This window comes from Delphinus delphis, chromosome 1 (assembly GCF_949987515.2).
Source record: "Delphinus delphis chromosome 1, mDelDel1.2, whole genome shotgun sequence".
Taxonomy (NCBI): Eukaryota; Metazoa; Chordata; class Mammalia; order Artiodactyla; family Delphinidae; genus Delphinus; species Delphinus delphis.
This window is the reverse complement of record NC_082683.1, coordinates 132,150,686-132,166,793: the sequence shown is the minus strand read 5'-3', so window position 1 is coordinate 132,166,793 and position 16,108 is coordinate 132,150,686. Positions and strand designations below refer to the sequence as shown.

The 16,108-nt window shown below is 44.4% G+C and overlaps 1 protein-coding gene across 2 annotated transcripts in view; it reads left to right on the top strand.

Moving 5' to 3' along the window:
* Positions 1 to 16,108, top strand: part of ASTN1 (astrotactin 1) — a 330,103-nt gene that overhangs the window by 212,808 nt on the left and 101,187 nt on the right. For both annotated transcript variants that reach the window (XM_060034430.1, XM_060034419.1), the window contains exons 9-11: positions 7,729 to 7,803; positions 14,765 to 14,902; positions 15,418 to 15,568. In XM_060034430.1, coding sequence (XP_059890413.1) covers positions 7,729 to 7,803; positions 14,765 to 14,902; positions 15,418 to 15,568 — 364 coding nt within the window. The remainder of the gene's footprint in view (positions 1 to 7,728; positions 7,804 to 14,764; positions 14,903 to 15,417; positions 15,569 to 16,108) is intronic.

Here is a 16,108-nt window from a genome sequence, read left to right as displayed (position 1 = left end):
CAATTACGTAGGAAGCAGATCATTAGCTGAGGGCAAGGATGGGGGAGGAGGTGTTGGAGGTGTGAGGAGAAAGAAGAAGCTATGAGATAATGATCTTGAGAGTGGGAAAGACAACAGACGAGGAAAATGTAGTCTGACCGGTAGGCAGTATGCAGAGCCCACTTGAGGTCAGTGGTGTCGGATTTAAAGGGAGACCAATCGGTGTGGTTGCCAGTGGCATTCATGTGTGCAAACACAGAAATGGAGCCACGGGGTCATCGAGTTTAACCAGTGTCAGAGTGTTTCAGACAAGTACAATGAAGCAATGAAGGGCAAGAGAGTTGAGGTTACATGAAAGGGTGATTACAGTAATGGATCACAGAATTTAATTTGAGTAAAGAGGGAAGCGGGTGCGTGAGGTGGGTGAGGGTCGATGAAACGGTGGTTGGATGAATGGATTTTAAGGCTCAGGTGGATAGAAAATATTCTGTGGCTTTAGGAGGAATGAACTGGGAGGGTAGGAGGTGACGGTCAGATATTGGGATTCTTGAAACTGTGACCAAGGAAGGGTTGCAGATATTGGTAATCTAGTCTATGAGCATGGGAGTGAGGGTGGGGACAGGATCATCTGAGGAGAAAAGTCAAGGAAATGAGTGGTTTGAGAATTGAAAGGATCATCTTAGTGGCTACTGAAGTTACCAAAAATTATGAAGTGAGCCAGGCTCTGAACTGTGGAGGGTAGATGGGGGCGGGGTGGTGTTGGCATGACTGGAGCAAAAGGAGGAAATGGTCTGATGGCAGGAATTAATGACCTTAACCAAGGACACGGGGTTAGTAAGTGGCAGAGCCAGGTTTTAAACCTACTGAGTCTGGCTCCATAGTCACATTCTGGCTGCTTTGCTAGTTACTGACAAATATGTTACTTTTCTGCATAAAAACTTCTAAATGAATTTGTTTACCTATTAATAGACAGTAAATAATGAATAAAATCACACCAATATTTAACTTTTCTTTACATGAGATTTACACGCTTAAAGATAACACACGTTTGTAAAATACAGCCTGTCATCACGATTTAGTTTTAAAATGTGAAGTTAGAAATGCATTTCTATTTACCAAATGGGAATGTTAATTATAATGGACAATACTAATATTTGCTGAGTTTGTTCTGTGTGGCAGGCATTGTGTAAAGTATATACCTGCTTGCTTAACTCTAGGTACTATTTTAACCACATTTTATAGATGAAGACACTGAAAGAAATTGAGGGACTTACCAGGCAATGGACTGCCTCACCCAGGACTCAAATCCAGATCTGTCCAACCCTCAACCTCATTTGCAGTGTGGTCTAGTTCTTTCCTGAGTACCTGCTATGTGATGGTTCTATGCTGGACAGCGAGGATATGGCAAAGATGATGACAGAGTCCTTTATATATGATGAAGGGAATATATTAACTAAATATACAGCATATTAGTTATAGATTCTATAAAGGAAAGTGCAGGGTGCGTTATATAACAAGGGAACGTAACCTAGTCTGGAGGGGAAGGTCTATTTTGGGAAGTAATTTTTAGTCCAGAATTAACGAACAGTATAAATTAAATAAGTAAATGAGAGGGAAAAAATCCAGGTAAAGAAACAACATCTGCCAAGGCCTTCGGGCCCTAAAGTGTCCTATGGAAACTGTGGACATCATTATTCTTATCATTTAACTTCTGAGAAAGCCACAGGTTTACCAGACAATCTAGGAATCAGCCATTCCAGGACTTATTCCTCCCAGAACTGGTGCTGATTGTGAAGACAGTAGCACATAATAATCTCCTCATTTTATCATTAGGGTAAATTGAGGTGTGGAGTGTTTCAGCCAACTGCATAGCTGGAAAAGTCATTTTTACCAGTTTTCCTTTTATCTTTTCTCCTGTAGATCTCTCAAACTACCTTTTTTCAGAAGCTTTTTAAAAATGAGACTCTATTCTCTCTTTGTGTCACCGCCCTCTCCTTGCAAATGCATTTACCTAGTTAAGAAAAGAACATTTGCTCAAAAGCTCTCACATTGCACATGGATATGGCATCCTGTACCCGGACCCCAAAGTATTGTGACTAGCTGGGGGGGAACTTGGGAACCATGCTTCCACCAGAAACTTAGCCTAATGTGGCCAGAAGCAAGCTTAAAAGGATGTGCTTTCATTTAACTATGGACAAATTATTTTCATTTGTAAAATGATCTCTTTAGCGATGGGTGGAAGAATATATGAGTTCAGAAGAAGCTCCTAGTTTTCGAAAGCCCATCATGAAATGCCTTTTTCATCATTGCCTCCAGCTGAAACATTCTCTCCCTACACTGAACTGTGTCTGCACATACATACATAGGTACATGTATTCTCTCTCACACTCTCTATCCCCCCACCTATTTTATATCTATCTGTCTATCTGTCTATCATCTATCTATCTATCTGTCATCTGTCTATCATCTGTATCTCTTCCTTCTCAACTCACTCCCAGGTGATAAGTCTTATGTCCCCCACAAGGAAGCCCATCACCAGACAATGCTGACCAGAAACTTCCGAGTTCCCTTTCCAAGTGCCACTGTTAGGTGGAAAGCTGGGACTAGCATTTAATCAAAAAGCAGATTTTAAAATACTCTCGTCCAGAGCAGAAGTGGTGCCTTTCTGCCCTGGGAGCGCCGGTGTGAAGGGATCATTCCATCAGGCTGGCTGTGCAGGAGTCCACTCACTCAGTTGGGTCTAGGTTGCACAGTGGAAGGAATGCCCAAGCAACCAGTCAAATCAATTCAAGTCAAGGCCACAACCAACTTCTGGCCTAACCCAACAACTAAAGGAAACAACACTGTGACCGCTGATGTGTCTTGAGAAAGAGGAGCGAGAATTGAGGAGAGAAACTGAAAGCTTAGAAATTGCCGGTGCTTAAGGAAGACTCTGCATAAACTGAGGGTATTGTGTGAGACGGGCAGAAAAGAAAAGGCAAATAAGAGATTACTAATAGCTCTGAGCATACACAACTTGCAGGTGTGTCCTGCAGGCTGCTGTGTTTCCGTTACACGGGGGCTCCTCTGTGGCACAGATTATGTCCCTGCTCGAGGCAATGGATCCCAGATGGTTCCGGTGCTGGCCCGTGAGGCCCCTGAATCTAGGCCATCTGCTGCCCACACAGGAGGAAGATCTTCAGGGTGTTGATTTGTCAGACTGAAGATATTAACAAACAAACAAGCTCTATTCTGACTTCCGGTGCTGCTAATTTTCCTAAACCAACATGTGACTGGGTTGCCCGAGCAGGACAGAGAATATTCAAGACCACGTTACCTAAGTTGGAGTCAAAAGACTGACGTTTCCTTCCAACTGCGGTGTGCAGTCTCCTGCCCAGCATGTGGCCTGACACTATCCTCCTTGGGCTCCTCGATGGGTGGTCTTTCCACAAAACTAACATTGGCACAGTCTGCTCGGTAATGCCACCCCCTCCTGATGGAGGCCACGCTCTTGCCACCACAAGCAGATGGAAGCTGAGGTGGAAATGATTGTTTCGTTTGACATTCACCCTCCTCCCCACTGTAGTCCTGAAAACCAAGTGGGAGTTCCAGCTACTTAGATGCCTCTACTTCCCCGGTCCCAGAGACTGGTCCAGGTTCCTCATCTGATCTAAGATAGATCAAGCAGTTCTTCCACAGATTAGTTTTTCCTAATGAGGAGGGGTAGTGTCTCTCTGTGGTCTGAGCCTGTAAAGACATCGGCTGGAGCCTGTGGGAGGCCAAGTCTCCACCATGTGCATAAGACATTTTCAAAAAATGGTCCTGTAGAGTGAGACATAGAGCCAAGAGAGGAGAGGGACAATTATAAGGGCATCTAGACCCTGTTGCCAGGCATCCCCAAGGCAGCTTCCACCTGAGCCTGGATATAGGTCTATATCCTCAATAATGGGCCTCTTTTTGGTGAGGCCAGTTCAATTTTTTTAGTTGGACTCACACCCAGAAAGCCCTAATGCAGAGGCGTCTTCCTCTTTCAGTTGGTCTCAGCTCCAAGTATTTTCAGCACTTTCAGGTCCAGCTCTTCATCACTTTGCCCCTGCCTTTTCCTAGGTGGCCCCCTGTGGCCTCTCCACTCACCTGCATCAAGCTCCCCTCTGCTACGCTGCCACGCGCCGCCAACACCCGGCCCTCCCGGTGCCCAGGGTGAGTGATCTGCCGCTGCCACGACCACTTAGCTTATCTCCAACAAGACCATTCCTCCTCCCTTTTACTCATCCTCTGCTATTTGTCTGGCATATGTATGTTTCTTCAGAAAGACCGTAGATTCCTTCGACAGCGAGAATCTCTTTATCCCGGCTCCTGTTGCCTAGTATCACAGTTCACACACAATAGGCCCTCCATAAATATTTGCTAAATAAATCAAATAAGAATCCCCATCTCCCTGACACATCATCCCTGACTGGTGGGAAGGAAATAAGTCAATTCTTTTTTCCTCCTTTGCTGAAGCAGTTCGAAGACTCTCCACCTTCCCTCGCCGTTTCACAATGTGCTCTTCCCCTCTCTCTGCATTTCATGTCAGTCCTGCAGCGTCCCTGTCCTGTGAAGTGGGCCCCGGTGGGAGGTGCGAGTCTTCCCGCACTCATTGTTATCTCCTCTCCAGCTGCCACAGATACATTTACGATGGGAGTTAAAGCCTGGTGTTGCACTGTGTTTGCACCTTAGGGGAAGACACCTCTTCCTCATTAGAAATTTGGGAATCTCCTTTTTATAGTATTTATATTGGATTCAGGCAAGTAGTACATTTAACTTATTTAACAAATGCTTACGTGGCACTTACTGAATGTCAGGCACTGTTCTGAACACTTTAACCATAGTAACTAGTTCCTTCTTATAACAACCTTGCCAGGTAGATAAAATTATTACCCTCAGCCTCATTTCACAGATGAGGAAATGGGGACACAGAATGATTAAGGGACTTGCCCAAGGTCCCACAGCAATTGCTAGCTAAGCTGGAATTCGAATAGTCAGGCTGGCTCCAGAACCCACGTCCTACCCACTGGGTCCTGCTGCCTGTCAGTGATCAGGGCAGAGTCCAGACCACACATCTGAGCTGCCTTTCTTAACACTCAGGCCTCTCGAGAGCAGGGAGTCTCTTTGACGTGACTACCTAGCAACACGTCAACGTGTGCTTGCTTAATCAATGTTTCTGGGCTTATCGATTCACTACCTGTGGCCTGAATACAGGTTTATTTATGTTATTCTATGCAGTTAATTGTTCACATTGTAATCAACGCTTGTCCTAAAATTTGGTTCCTCAAGATATATTTTCAAACAACCGAGGAACCACACCAAGAATTACCTCTAATTACACATTGCACCCATTTTGAGTACTAGAGATGACTTGAAGGCAAAACGTGTGTTAATTTAAAATTATTAAACCGATAGTAAATAAAATGTCATTTTGCCCAAAAGAGAGATTAAGTTGCAGCTCCCTTTTCTTTTTTTATTGCCCTCTCTAGGTGTCTAGGATCAGACAAGATATTTTTTTCTCCTGATTTTTAGTCTTTTTCTTGAATTAGTACATATTTTTTAGCTGCTCACAAGCCACCACTCACTGTTCAGCAAAAAAAAATCAGATTCAAACCCCAGAACAGAACAAACATGAAAAACACACGGGCTATTTATTTGATGTAGGGGTGATTCATAGTACAGTGTTTGGGTACTGTTTGGAGCCAATGCTAGTTGCCTCAGGGTATTTCTAAATTGAATTCCAGGAATAAAGTGTTTATAAATAGTGAGCATAGAAAAGAAATGTATTCATCCCAGCCACTCCCTTAAGGAGTCCCAATGGCCTCCCCTTGGAACTACCAACTCGTTCAAGTAGTTAATTGGTTAGCTGGTTGGGTTAAGTTGGTGGTTCTCAACCCTATCAGACCCAACACCCTATTTTATGACAAATAAACTTAACCTTTTTTATAATCCTTAAATGAAATTCATATATAATAAAATCTAAATACACACAAGTAAATATATATATATATCTTAATAGTAATTAAGAGAAATGCTAAGATATAGTTTATAATGATATAACTATCTTAATGTATAAATTTTCTGCAATATTACAATGGAAGAGATAATAAAGTTGACAGACATTTGCGTCTAATGTAGATTCACCAAAATATAATATGTAAAGTAATATGCAATACACGATATATGTAAGAGCAATTAGACTGAAACAGACATGCTGTATTGGTGATTCAAAGACCATGAGCAGCATTGTAGACAATGATGTGATTTTCCAAACTTATGAACAAATCTTGGTAAAATTCCTAAATAATAGTGTATAATCTTCTCTTAATTTACATGGTAGTTATGCACCTAGACAATTCATCTTGTATTAAAACAGTACAAGCTGCTCTGTTGCTTGTGTGTAAATGGAGTTAGCATCTAGGCTCAGATAATTATAAGCAGGTTTTTTCTACATAAATGTGCAGCAAGACATTCAGAAGTTTGCGGGACACGGGGGAGTTTTTTTGTTGTGCAGGGCTATTCTGAGCACTGCTGTATTCTTGCCTTCCAGACCTGCCTTCTAAGTGCCAGTAATGTCCTGCAATCATTGTGTCATTCAAGGGCAGCTGCCCTAAATTTCCCCAAATACTCTCTATTGGTGACACCACCCTCATTGACAACCACTGGGTCAATTCCTAGTATTAGATTTAGTCCCAAATAATTATGTCAATTTATTCTCCTGACTTTTTGTAGTCCTTGAAAACCAAAGGCATGTCTACAGTAAAATCCTCAGTAATTAGGTTATTGGGTTGGTGTGATTGGGTTATACTGGAGACTGTATGTTCCATGAGAGCAAGGGCCCAGTTCACCCCATGTGCACAATATCTAGTACCTGCACAAGGCCGGGCTTTATATGTCTTGCTTGAAGGAGTAAATAATTTTGAGGTTGGCCATCTGGGTTAGTGAAGAGGTATATACTATTGAAAAGGAATAGATTTGTTACTTTCAAGTACATGTGACGTCCAGATGCTCACTAGAGAGACCCGTATTTAAGTCTTATTCAAAAATACCATTTCAGTTGTTTCTGATTGAATGAGTGACATTATAATGATTGAAACCATCTGGAAGCTGTCAAAGACCCAGAACCTTCATGTAATTTTGAGGGAAAGGGGGCATGTTGAGGACCCCACATGAACTGTGACGTTCGCCTAAAAGGTTTGCTTCATCTTCACAGTGGTCTGTGAAGCAGCTATTAGCAAATCTATTTTTACAAGTGATGAAATTAGACTCAACAAGGCAAATAATCTGCCCAAAGGTAGACAGTTGGCTCAACAGCAGAACAGAGTTGGAACTCAGAACTGTCTGATTCCAGAGGCTTCATCTTTCCAAGAAATCATACTGCTTCTCCTTCTTCAGTGAAGCAAAGCTAAGTGTCTGTTAAATCTATTGGGTTGGCCAAAAAGTTCGTTTGGGTTTCTCCATAACATCTTACGGACATTATTATAATTTTACTCTGTACAGAGTTCCAGCTGTCATGTCTATTAAATTCCACTTTTCCTAGTGGGTCAGTGATTTTTGCATTGATCCTGTTCTTGGTTGGGTTCCAGCATTCCAGGTCTTGTAAGCTCACTTTAGTGAGATTCTTGAGGGACTGTGTCCTCTTTGGCTTTGGGTCTCCAGAACCTGGGATGGTAACTGGCACAGAGTAGACATTCAGGGAGTGTTTGTTGGTTGACTTTAATTGCATGCCATTTCTCCTTTCAGGCCTTGGCCTTATACAATATTTCAGCGAGGCTTTGACCTGGTTTTGGGAGAACAACCTTCTGATAAAATATTCAGGTAAGTTGTTGTCTAGGGACTTGCTTATATATCTCTGCAAGCCCCATGTCCCACTTCCCACTGACCTTTCTTTCCTAGTGGTAATTTATAAAATGTGGAACACTTTTAGTCATTCTGCCCTCCTAGCAACAGCAGCGTTTGCCCTCCTTCATCCAGTGACATCATGGAGGATGTTGAGGCCGGACAGATTCTGTTGGGGTCCTGGCTTCCTTCCTTGCCTGCTCTGTGACCCCCAGTCATTTACTTAACCTCTTGGAGCCCCCAGTTTCCACATTTGTTAAACAGAGCTTCATTACATGCCTTGCTGTATTGTTGTGAGGAGTATACGAGATAATGCAGGGAAAGCCCCTGGCACAGAACAAGCAACTAATGTTAGTTTTTGCCTCTTCATTTTGCATCTAATTTGCACCTTTCTCATAAAGACTTAAGTTGTTCAAAATTAATCCCTCCCATCCCTGCCTCCCTCCTTTCTCAGCTATACCTCATTATCATTTTCTTTAATCTACCACCCTTCTAAACCAATTGGATGTGTCTAGTCCCTCCCAAATTTCTACCTACACACCTGGGAATGGTACATATTAGAAAAGTCAGCAAGCAGAGGAAGAATTTGGGTGGCAGCCATGAACTAGGAGATTTTCATAAAGTTTAATTCACGCCAGACCTTAGCTGGAACACAAGTTTATTTCCAAGCTAAGATCTTATCATCCGTTTCTTCAGTCTGTCAATCTATTTTTCACTTAACGTGCATCAACTGAGTACCCTCTAAGTGCCAGAGATTGTGCTTGTGCAGGAGGTATGGACACGAATACCTCTCCCTTCACGAGCAAGCCCTCTGGGAGAGGAAGTAAATAGTCCTTCCCGAGTGTTTGATGTCAAAGGAGGCATTAAGCGACTGCGTAGCCATACTGGAGGAATGGTGAGCGAATGGAAAACTTGCTTCCTTTTGTTCACTGCACTCGTACACTGTGAGGAGTCTCTCCTGTTCACTGCCGTCTTTCCACACCCCTTCCCCAGACCCTCTCTGTCAGCCAGTCCTGGCCTTGGTGTTCATTTTGCTCCTGCATTTGCCTCCTGGAGCTGGCTTCTCTGCCTCAGCTTCTCCTTCTCCTCCCTGCTGCCTTGGATGCACTGGGCTCTGCCACTGCCGTGCTCTCCTAAGGCACGCTCCTAGCTAGAGCGCCGATTCACAGAGCCACTTCCTCACAGAGCCCTCCCTTGCCCTCTTCTCTCCCGATGTCTCTCCAGGGATGGGCTGGGTCATGTTAATGACATTGGCCACGGGCTGCTTTTGAGGATTTGTGCTGCAAGAGGTGTAGCTGTATTCCTTAGACTATGACTCGGGCATTTAAACTTTCCAACAATGATGTATTATTTGGCAAACTTTTTTCTCCCTTTTTCCTGCTGCTGGTCTGTTGGAACTTATGAAGGGTGATAAAGATAAGGCAGATGGAGAGCCTGGTGGAGTTCTATTAACATGGATAAGTTCCCTCTCCTCTAAAGGTCCGAAACTAACACTTTGAAAAACCAAGCCCTTAATGAAATTGCTTTTAGAGTAGAACCAGCTCAAAAAATGTATTTCCATCCCCACAAGCATCATTTGTTCTTTTCAGGTTTGTTAAGTAGCAACTAGATGTGATACCCAGTCACTACAGAGGGGATCACATGTGTGGTTTGACCCATGCAGTCACCTATCTCAGAAGCCAGTGGGTTAATCAATAAGTGTTTAAACATTTTGATCCCTAACATAACAGTAACTAGTCTCTCAGATGAAAACACCAGATTATGACCTCCTTATTTCAGGTACTAAGAATTTTAATGAGAACCTCCTGTGATCTGAGTCAACCAACTGCCAATGGCCAGTCTGGAAAATTCTATGACCTGGTCAGTGACTGCAATTTCTTAAAGGAGCTAAATGACTATTTACTTGCTACTCTGTTCACTTATGATTTAGAGTCTTGATAAATTCCAAGCCACTGCATATTTCCCTGGACTGTGGAATAAAATTTAAATTCTGACATTCAAATCTTTCCACAATTGAATGTCAATGTACAACTCCCTCTTAATGAGCTGCTCTTCTCCTATAGAACCTTCCATTCATAGTCAAATCTACCTTCTAACTGATCCACTGCCCCTGACAACTTGCATATTTCCCACTCTGCACATCTGCTCAGACTCCCTCCTCTATGCATATTCTTCTACTATAAACACTACCCATTGCCATGGTCTAGACCCAGTTTCAGCTAAACTCAACATCTATTGAGCACCTACTGTTGCAAGGTACTGTTCAAGATGATGTAGATATGACCAAACAAATGTGACCAAGATGGTCCCTGACGTCAAGGAATTTACAGTCTCATCTAAGAATTGTTCTCCAACCATGGCCCTCCATGAGAATCTCCAGTGAGTGGATAAGACTCTGGGCTTCCAAGGCAGGGGCCACGAGTTCAATCCCTGGTCGGGGAGCTAGGATCCCACATGCCATCTGGTGTGGCAAAAAAAAAAAAAAAAAAAAAAAAAAAAAATTTACCAATGATCTTACCCAGAATAAACCAATTAATTCAAAAGTTCTGGGAGGTGGGACCAGGGCATGAGTGTTTTTTAAAACACCACAGTAATTCTAATCTGTACCCAGGATTGGGAAACACTGGCCTGAAGCTTCTCCAATCCATTGCATCAATCCACAATGACTTCCTCCTTCCAAATTTGTATATATACTAGCTTTAATATTTATTTGTCAATTATTTATTTCATGTTGATTTTTAATTTGCCTATTTTCTTCTCCAATGAAATGGTTGTCTTCCTGAAGGGCGGGGAAATACCCTATATGGTTGTTTTTTTTTTTTTTGCGGTACGTGGGCCTCTCACTGTTGTGGCCTCTCCCCCTGCGGAGCGCAGGCTCAGCGGCCATGGCTCCCAGGCCCAGCCGCTCCACGGCATGTGGGATCCTCCCGGACCAGGGCATGATCCCGTGTCCCCTGCATCGGCAGGCGGACTCTCAACCACTGCGCCACCAGGGAAGCCCACCCTATATGGTTTTAAATATTTAATATCTAACATACCATTTTAAACATAATTGGTCTTCAATAAATAACTGTAGATGATCATGTCAGGTATTTCCTAGCCAGATTAGGAGAAAACCTTGATACCTAATCTAACCTTGGTAATCTGTAATCCCAAAGAACCTGGGAAGGGCCCAAGCTAGACTCAAATTCAGGAACCCTGAATCTCCAGAATGAGTCTCCTCACCCAACACAGCCTGATACTGAGGATGTTCTTTCTGTGGTAGCTAGGATCACTCCATTCCACTAGGCCCTCTCGTGGCAGGGGTGAGTACAGACCAAATTTTTCTCTCAGATACCTTCCTCCTAATGGGTACCTGCATCCTTTGGAATAATACCTCATTCTGGCATGGCTTGCCCTAGGAGAGGGTGGAGATGCCAGGCTAAGAGCCATTTATCAGTTTTCCCACATTCTATTTCATGCCAAGCCACGATGAGAGCACAGGCTTTTTCTGTCCAGTGCTTTCTGGCAAGCGCTTGCTTCTGGACAGAAATTTCCAGCTCTAGTTCAAAAGGGCCATGTGCAGGACTCAGCCCACAGCTGAGCCATTAACTGCAGTGGTCACCACCAGCTGTCACGCGAGGAGGCCCAACCTGGGAAAGCATTTCAGATATTCACCCAACTTGTCTTCGGTGGCTTTTTGAAGTTGTTCCTGCCAAATCTGCATGGATGAGGGATAGATGAGATTTTAGGACGCAGCTTTCCTCTGACAGTTTGTTCTATATTTAGTTTTTGGAGTCACTCAGTAGATTTTGCAGATAAAAGAAAACTTTAGAATTTCATACGCATGAGCCAACATGGGCTGGAAAGCGGCTCTGAGCAACACTCTGAGAATCAGACCCACCCCCCTCCTTCCCACTTATGGAGAGGCGACCTTGGGGAGGCTGCAAACCTTCTTAAAATGTTGGTTGATGGCTTGGTAAAATGGAACCAAATGACTAACCTCAGAGGGCTGTTGTGAGGATAAATGAGGCAACTCTAAGAGCACCTGCCTTTAGAAAGTTCTCAATAAAGGTTAGTCTCTACCCACACCTGCCTTTGCTTCCCCTACAATGTTTCCCCTTGACCCTACCAGAGGGTGAAGGTTTTCTTGTTAACTTGGTAGTGTCATGTTTCAGAAGTCTCTGTGCTCTGAGGAAGTTCTTTATCCTATCAAACCCAGATCCATCTCAAACATCAAATGTGTTCAAACCCAGAGGTTAACCCATATCCTGTTTTAAATGAAGAATAATTTTCACCACTATTTCTATCTTTAAATTGGAAAATTGGGATTATCTCCCCTAGCAGCCTGTTCGAACTAAAGAGCATAGCTAAATCTCCTTGTCAAGCAGTCAATAAATATTTATGGAGTGACATTCCTGTGTCAGAAATTATGTTTGGCAGTGGGGATACAAGATGACAAAGAACCATCCTCTGCCTCCCAAGAGAGCACATTCTTATGAATGGTGATGGACACATGAAAAGATGAGTGCAGATCAACATCTCAGGGGTGACAAGGCACCGTGTGCACGTATGCAGAAGAGAGTCCCTTACTCAGCCTAAGAGCATGAAGGCCCTGGAGGGCTTTCAGGAAGAGATGCGACCTTAACTGAGTCTTAAGATGAGTGGGAGTGCGGCAAAGGAGAGAGGAAAGAAAATTCAGAAGAAAGGACTTTTAAGAGCAAAGGCAAAGAGGCGAGAAAATGAGGACGACTTTTGGAGTTACGGTCAGATTGCATTATAGGAACACAGAGTTTGAAGCAGGGCTTGGTGAAAGAAGAAGCTGAAGTGTGACATCTTCGGAGATGTGGACTGTGTTCTGTGGGTCTGGGTGCCCTTAAACAGTGTCAGCTGGAGAAAGATGTGGTTTGCATTTCCTTTCAAAAGATTACTGCATGCAGAGGAGGAAGGGAAAACTGAGATGGATGGACGTGGATCTCCCTCCCAAAAGAAATATGCTAGAATTGCCAACCGTCTTCTAAAATCTGCTACAGAAATTATAAGCTACAGGTCACAGATCTGTTGCTCTGCATCAATGCAAAACTTGTCATTTTAAAACTGAAATAGAAAACAAAAACTCCTGTCTATGTCCAAATAAACCGCCTTCTCCCTGGTACCCTTCAATATTGCATATGTCCTCTCTGAAACAGTGTATTATGCGTAACATTAGTGGTGTGCCCACCCCAGCCTGCCTGTTAGAGTCTTCCTGTCTTAACAACGCCCATTACAAAACTCACTTAAATGTTGTTGCCTTCAAACCACAGTCTTCCTTAAGTCCCAGGTTCCAGGCACCTTGGGGCAATCAGCTGCCCTGAATTGGCTCCTTAATCTTGCCGGGGGGGGGGGGGGGGGTTGGTGTGTGTGTGTGTGTGTGTGTGTGTGTGTGTGTGTGTGTAGCAACTGGCATGCCTTCAATTTCACCAGCTGCTTCACAGAAGAGTGGGTGGTGGGTTTCCTCTTCTGTCCCCCTAGTAATGGGTCTCCCTCACCTGGTGGAGACCACTCCTGCACTGACCTAGCCCTACCCTAGCCTCCTGTTCCTGTGGGCATGGAGAGTCGAGTGCCTCCTTCAGAGCAAAAAGGATCTCTGCTATTTCAATGCTGCTTAATGCAGAGGTTTGCTCCACAGGTCCAGGAAGTAGGGGACTGAGAGTACTGCTGGGAATGAGGGAGGAATCTCCCCAATCCTGGCCACGTCCCACTTGCTCAGTGGTTTTGCCTCTCCCCTGGGTGCCTGCTTTCTCTTCTTTCAGCTGCTCTGTTACCCAGGTCTGTTGTTCAGGGAGTGGATGAAAATCACAGGACTTGGCTGCTTATAACTCATGAGCCTTGGTCAGTGGGGATTCTCTGTGGCCCGCGTCCTGGAGAGGGCTACACGTCTCATAAAAGATCTCATGTCATCAGTCTGGTTTCCTAGCATCTCAGGCAACCTGGGCAGTGGAGAGGGGAGTGTGCAGGTTAGGGGAAAGGAGAGGGAGTCTGAAGTGGTGCTCTGTGACCAGCTTGCTAATGGAGCCGGTGCTGGTTCCGTTTAATTGTACGCATCCTTCCATTGTTCCTCCCTGCACTTTAAGCAGGAAGGGGACACCAGACTGCCACAGCCTCGTGCTATCCCACCCACACTGGCTTTTATCCCAGGGACTATTTTTGACTGTGAACACAGAGGATTTGAATGCCTTTGAAATAAAATGAATGAATAAATAAACAAATAATCTCTCATGGTTTCCTTAAGCTCTCCCGTGAAATGCTGATTGATTCCTTTATTCCTTTTAGCCCTTGTTATAAGAGAGAAGAAAAATCTTCCCTGTCTCCTGCGGGTTAGGCGTTAGCTAGGGGTGTGGGTAGGAGTGCGGAGGATACATCTGGGCCTACCTTCTTCATCCCTCTTCTCTCCTCCTGGGAGGCTCCTGGCTTCAGTCATTTCCACTCCCATCCCATAGAAGCCAGAAAAAGGGAGCTTTTCTTCTTTCTTTTCCTTGGTAGGGCTCCTCCAGGCACAGAGAGAAACCGTCGCTACCACTGTGGGTGTGCAATGTGGGGGATGGGAATGGTGGGAGGCCGGTACATCTTTCCAATTAAAATGCTTCCAATTATATCTGACTTAAGATCGGGGAAGCCCAGTTTCAAATCTGAAGGAAACTGGAACTTGATGGCTTATGATATGGAAAAAAAAAGACACTTTTTTAACAGCGGGCAAGTGGATGCCATCATCAGTTCTCCAACCGGCTGGACACGTGAGCAGAGGTAGGCCTCTCTGCCTGCCTCAGACTCGATCATCTCATCCATAAAATGACAACAAGCTCTCCTTTTTGGAGAGGACTACGAGGGTTAAGAAGGAAGCAGCTGAAGGTAGAGTGCCAGGTCCTCCAGTGGGGTGCTTACCCCGCCAGTCATAACCAGCTGGTGTTGGGTGTCTCTGCAGATTCACCTACACCCTCGGGGAGGGCATGTGGTTGCCCCTCAGCAAGAGCTTTGTGATTCCACCAGCTGAACTGGCCATCAACCCCTCAGCAAAGTGTAAGACAGACATGACAGTGATGGAGGACGCTGTGGAGGTCAGGTGAGTCCAGCCTCGGGACGCTGAGGCCCACAATGGGTTTGGGAGGCTGAGTGGGAAACTACCTGAACGCCCAAGGTGCTGGGAAGGGAATCAAGACAAGTTGGAAGGAGAATTTGGCAGGCCGCCTTCCAATTCCCCAGATGCAGTGCCAGGATCTACGCTACCTGGGTCAATATTGCACACCCCAAGTCTCACGCACCGAGAGAGGTCATAAAATTAGAGTTGATAAGCACTTCCCACAGGCCCTCAGGACTGACAGGCAATAAAGTGTTAATTCCCTTGCCTGAGTTGAGACCTTCTTCTTTGACCAGGAGTTACAGCCTTGGCTTATTTCCCAGAGATGGAGAATGTCCATAATTTGTTCGTTCAAGGCTCAGAGTGTGGTTGATCTTTAATATTTGTAAGAGAGAGTAAGACATGATCCGGTTGGCCAGACAGCAACGTGGAATGTGAGGCTACCTGTTGCACCTGGCGTCCCCTGGCCGCCTCCTACCTCCTGCTCTTTCTCCCTACAGAGAGGAGCTGATGACCTCATCCTCCTTTGACAGCCTGGAGGTCCTCTTAGATTCCTTTGGACCAGTCCGTGATTGCAGCAAGGATAACGGGGGCTGCAGTAAGAACTTCCGTTGCATCTCAGATCGCAAGCTGGACTCCACTGGTTGCGTGGTATGTCTGCCCTGTCGAGCTTGTAATTTCAGGAAGAGGGGCCACAGGATAAGACACAATGCAGTTAGAGTTGAAAGCATGCTGTGAGTAAAAGAGAGGGTCAAGATTGAGTCCTCCCTAGTTGTAACTACTGTCTAGTCTACACTATGGATTTTCTTTTGACAGAGATGAGGCATTTATGGAGTCATTTAATCAAGAGGTATTTATGGAGCACCTACTGTGTGTCCTATAACCATCCTAGGAAAATGTCATGAACTATATAGCATGGTTCTTTCGTGCCAGTCTCGCGCTCTAGTTGGTGAGGGATCCCCTCAAACAATTTGAGAACGAATTAACTGCTTAATAGTATAATATTGACTCTAGTAGGAAATAGACTGCATTTACTATAGTAGGAAATTCTAGAAGAAACCTACCTTTGCCAAGAATCAAATTACAATGACTATAATAGGAAATTTTAGAAGACACATACCTAAGGCCAGAATGATGAAAGAAGTAAGTTATGCCAGGAATGGTAGAGAAAAAATAGACATAGGTCCTCTT